This window comes from Numida meleagris, chromosome 5 (genome assembly GCF_002078875.1).
Source record: "Numida meleagris isolate 19003 breed g44 Domestic line chromosome 5, NumMel1.0, whole genome shotgun sequence".
Classification (NCBI taxonomy): domain Eukaryota; kingdom Metazoa; phylum Chordata; class Aves; order Galliformes; family Numididae; genus Numida; species Numida meleagris.
The window spans coordinates 9404214-9409437 of record NC_034413.1 but is presented as its reverse complement, the minus strand read 5'-3'; the positions used below and the strand labels follow the sequence as shown (position 1 = coordinate 9409437).

Below are 5224 nucleotides of genomic sequence, written 5' to 3'. Positions count from 1 at the left end.
TGCTGACGGAGTTGAGGCTGCAGAGCCCTGGCTGCTCTCATCAGCCTTGTTAGCAGCATGCATCTGAATGCTGAGCAGCTGGATGCCAATGCCAGGGGACTGATATCAAAATTTTATTTACTATCTGTTTTTCTTTCCCCTGAAGCTTTTTCTCTACAGTCTTCCACAGACTACAAACTCACATTTCTCACCAAATCCCAGGACTCTGAGCGCTGAGGCTTCACAACAAATGCCTGTAATGCATGGGATGGGCTCCTACTGTAGCCCTCCTGCAGGAGTGGGTGTGCTGGGGGCTGTCCCGTGGGTCTGCGCCAGCCCTGGTGCTTCCCCCTGTCCTGTGGGGCAGAGCTGTGAGATGACCTGGGCAGAAGCTAGAAGGGAGATGTGACCTCAGTGAGGTGCTCTCAGGTGCTGCTGGGGCTCCAGCTCTGCTTTCTTGATGTCACAGCTCAGGGTGGATGTGGCTGGGTTAAGCTTCAGGTGGACTGAGGGTCTCCAGCTACAAAAGGAGAGAGAAAATCGAAGCAGCTGCTGTGGTTTTATCATTTGCATCTACACTCTGCCTAGGCTGGGAACGTCACTCATGAGGACGCGCTGAGTGCTCCAGAAAGGCATGAGGTCCCAGCACAGCACTCCGGGCCTCGCTGCAGCCCCAGGTGAGTCCCTGCACCCTCTGTCTCCATGTGCCCCGTGACGTGAAGTCAGATTTTATAGATTGCCCTTACTCTGATGGAGATCAGTGTGCACAGGAAAGTGTCTGTGTGTGTGTGTATCACTCTGGCCTCACTTTACAGACCTGAAGGCTCTTTCTACAGATGGCATCTGCAAAATGGGCATCTCTCCCACTGCCCTCTCACCTGTGTCAGCCCAGCAGCTCCCAGACCCCATATCCCATGCCGTGCTTCGTGTCACCACTTATAGCATGGTGTGGGGATGAGGGGACAGGGCTTCCTCCCTCTCGCACAGCAAATAACTTTATTGGCCCAAGCACCTGGCGCAGTGATTAACTGAGAGCTGCCTGAACCCTGAGCATCCTTAGAGCCATCTGAAAATGAGAGCGCAGAACCTGTGAGTGTGAAGGCCGGGGCTGTACGGGTCAGCACTCCGTGTGCACTGAGAGCTGGGGTCCCCCGGGTGTGTCACCACTGCTCTTTGCTGTTAACGAGGTTCTGCGATGCTGTTGTGACCCGGGGGGATGAAGCCAGCACGTGGGGGACTGAGGCTGCTCCTCTCCGTGGGGCTGCTGTCCGCCCCCCATCCTCCTCCGTCGGGGAGGGTGGGGGGAATTGGTGGGCTGCGAGAGCCTGCGGGGAGCCGGGGGCGGCAGGAGGAACCCCCGGGGTCGGCTGCGGCTGCCGCCGGTCGGGTGCCGTGGGCCGGGATCTCGCGTGGGCGCTGCGGCCACAAGGGCCGCTGCGTGCAGTGCAATGCGGTGCGGCGGCCAGCAGATGCCACTGCCCCCCCGCGCTGCCTGGGGCCGCCGCCGCCCGGCTGCTCCCCCCGCCTCGCGTTCCCCCCAGTCGCGACGGCTCGAAGCAGCCCCACGGCGGTGTTTGTGTGTGTGTGTGTGTGTGTGTGTGTGTGTGTGTGTGCCGGGGGGTGGGGGGGTTCCCCGAGGCACGGCCGCGCGGAGCGGGGAGCGCACGCGGGACGGGGCGTCATCGCGCCGTGGGGCTGCGATGCTCGGGGAGAGCTGAGGCTGCGGGTGCCGGGGTCAGCGTGCAGGACGCGGACGGGGCTGAGCCTGTCGGCGCTGGAGGCGAAGCTGCGGGGTGTGTGTGTGTGTGTGCGCGTGTGTGCGGCGCGTCTGCCCGCGTCCGTGTGTGTGTGTGTGCGTGTGCGCGCACCGGGGGCAGCTCCCCACGTGGGGCTGACGCGGCAGCCCCGGCCTGATCCGGGGCTATAAAGCGGCTCCGCGGCGAGCGAGGCAGAGCAGCCTCCGCCGGCTGCAGCCCCGGTCCCGCTCCGCTTCGCGCCCGGTATGAGCCGCGCCCGCCCGCGCCCCCTCGGCCGCCGCCGCGCAGCCCCCGCCCGGGCGGCGCCGCTGTAGGAGCGCGGAGCCCCGCGGAGAGCCGGGAGCGGCGCGGGTGGGGCAGGGGGCGAAGGGCGGGGGTGTCCGCGCAGCGGGGTTGATGTTTAACCCGGAGCGCCCGTTCACGGAGAGGGGCCACTTCTTCTCCTCCATGGAGTACCAGCGGCAGCTGGAGGAGGAGGAGGGCTACCCGCCTCCCGGAGCCAACGGGACCTTCAACGACAGCGGGGCCGGGCAGGGATGGGGCATGCCGTACCCCCTGCACACCACCGTCACCCTCATCAGCCTGGCGGGCTTGCTCATGCTCTTCACCGTCTTCGGCAACGTCCTGGTCATCATCGCCGTCTTCACTAGCCGGGCGCTCAAGGCCCCCCAGAACCTCTTCCTGGTGTCCTTAGCCTCGGCCGACATCCTGGTGGCCACGCTGGTCATCCCCTTCTCGCTGGCGAACGAGGTGATGGGCTACTGGTACTTCGGCAAGGTCTGGTGCGAGATCTACCTGGCCTTGGACGTGCTGTTCTGCACCTCCTCCATCGCGCATTTGTGCGCCATCAGCCTGGACCGCTACTGGTCCATCACGCAAGCCATCGAGTACAACCTCAAGCGCACCCCGCGCCGCATCAAGTGCATCATCTTCATCGTCTGGGTCATCTCGGCCGTCATCTCCTTCCCGCCGCTCATCTCCATCGAGAAGAAGAGCGGGCAGCAGGTGGACCAGTGGGCGGCGGGGTGCAAGATCAATGACGAGAAGTGGTACATCATCTCGTCGAGCATCGGCTCCTTCTTCACCCCGTGCCTCATCATGATCCTGGTCTACGTGCGCATCTATCAGATAGCCAAGAGGCGAACCAGGGTCCCGCTGAACAAGAGGGCGGAGCGCCCGGAGAAAAAGCAGAACGGCTTGGCCGACAAGGAGGACCTGCCGGCCTCAGCCCAGCTCAACGGAGAGAAAGCGGCCGGAGCTGGCGATGGGCAGGAGGGAGAGGTCAACGGCATAGACATGGAGGAGACCTCCTCCTCCGAGCACCAGGAGAACAACCAGCCCAAGAAGCCAGAGAGACCCCCGCGGGGAAAGACCAAGACTAAGCTGAGCCAGATTAAGCCTGGGGACACTTTGCCCAGGAAGACGGAGGAGGAGAGGAACACCAAAGGGTCACGGTGGAGGGGCAGGCAGAACCGGGAGAAGCGCTTCACCTTCGTACTGGCGGTGGTGATTGGGGTCTTTGTCATCTGCTGGTTCCCCTTCTTCTTCACCTACACGCTGACCGCAGTCTGCAAGAGCTGCTCTGTGCCCGCCACCCTCTTCAAGTTCTTCTTCTGGTTCGGTTACTGCAATAGCTCCTTGAACCCCGTCATCTACACCATTTTCAACCATGACTTCAGACGGGCCTTCAAAAGGATCCTCTGCAGGATAGAGAGGAAAAGGATCGTTTGAAGGACCCACTGGAAAGGGCAGGACTGATAATTCAAGACTTTGTAGGAGAGTAAGGCATGGCTCTCTTGGGCTGTGCTTGCATGGGATGGCTTCCTTCAGCTTGTGAGCAGGAAGCCTTCCAAACCCGAGATGAGCCCACTGAAATGCCCAGCAGCAGCAGCGAGGAGCGGCAGGCAAGTGGAGGTCCGAGCCTGGCACTCAGCTCCCCAGGGGAGCGTGGCTTTCGACTTGCTCCGTTTACTTTGTGAGGTTTTTTTCTTTTGCCACAGAGGCTCTCGGTGGATATTTCCATGACTGCTCAGTTGGACTCTTTAAAGACAAACGACACGCAGCTCCGTGAGATGAACAGCAAAGAGGGAGTATGCCCCTTCAGAGGTGTTGGCTTTTTATTTTGCTGTACCTTTTTTTCCTTTCCCCTATTGTATATGTAATTAATTTTAACCCCCTTGTAAAATACAGTATTGTATCTCTGAATCTGAATGTCTTAGCTTTTGTAAGGCAAGCAGCTTTGAAACTGTGAGAGCTTTAATTATGTTTGACACCTGAAAACTCCCTCTCTTCCCACTCCCTGAAAACCCCCTTACTCCAAACCGAGGAAGAGTCAGAGCAGTTTCCCCTACCTGGCAAGTTGATAATATTACCAACATTTCCAATCTCCTGTTATTGTTTTTTTTTTTTTTTTTTTGGCTATAAGGCTGAGGATCACACTCCCCGCCAGACTAGCTTTTCTTGTTCATTTTTCTTTTTTGTTTCTTTTTTTTTTCCCTCTGTGTCCTACCTGATCCTGTTTTAATTCGGTGCTGCCCGTGGGCTGTGATACGGCTGAGCTGTAACTTCCGTGTCCCCACCAGCTGGAGCAGAGCAGCACACGGTGCCATTGCCGTGCAGGTGGGCACCCAGAGGCTGCTGAGGGCTCTTTCTCACGCCGTGCAGAGCGTGGGACCCGGCCAAGCTCCCAGCGATTTCCCCTCGGCCGATATTATACCGTATCAAAGCGCCAAAGCGTGTTCAATGCTAACTCGATTCCCCCACCCCCGACTGTAAATAGATAACATTTCAAAGCAAGCGTCAGCGCTCCGTATATCACGCTGTCTCGTTTCTATTGATTTTCTGATATTTTCCCTCCTGCTGCGTTTCCTGCAGGCACTGAGGGGGGGGGGGTCTGTGCACAGAGGCGGTTCCAGCGTTTGGAGGGAGAGTTAAGTTTGCGATCTGCTGCTCACGTCTGTCCTAGGAAGTGCTGCAGCAGCCCTCCTTAGACAGGGCAAAACTCGGAAATGGGGAACGTCCCGGCACTTTCCCCGCTCCTTTATAGCGTAGGCAAGCTTTTTTTTAATTAAGTAAAAAAAAAAAAAAAAAGTGTAAATATTGTGAGGCTGGAGCGGGAGAGGGAGTTAACCCTGCTTTTACACTCGCTCCTGAAATGTCTTTCAGCTTTTTCTGCTCAAAAATAAAAATTAAGAACAGAACAAATGTCACATCCTTGTGCCATGGAGCAATCTCTGGAGAGTACTGAAAGGAAAAACGTCCTGATCGCTCTTAACAAACGAGTGGGCAAGCCTTCTAATGTCACTAATACAGCCCTTCAAGTAACGACAGATCGTAGGAATTGTTTGGAGAAAGCAAAGTTTGTGTCTCCTGTATAGGATGGATTTGCCTTCTGTAGGGTTGTGTGGTGCACAGGAAGAGGCTTGAAAGCAGCACCTTTTTACTTTTGGGAGTGTTTTGTTGATTTTGCTCTCTTTTGACTTTGTATT

At 57.6% G+C, this 5224-nt stretch overlaps 1 protein-coding gene across 1 annotated transcript; it reads left to right on the top strand.

The window, feature by feature from the left end:
• On the top strand, positions 2097-4826 carry ADRA2A (adrenoceptor alpha 2A). Its single transcript, XM_021399617.1, has one exon. The coding sequence runs from the start codon at positions 2133-2135 to the stop codon at positions 3465-3467; it is 1335 nt and encodes a 444-aa protein (XP_021255292.1). The 5' UTR covers positions 2097-2132; the 3' UTR covers positions 3468-4826.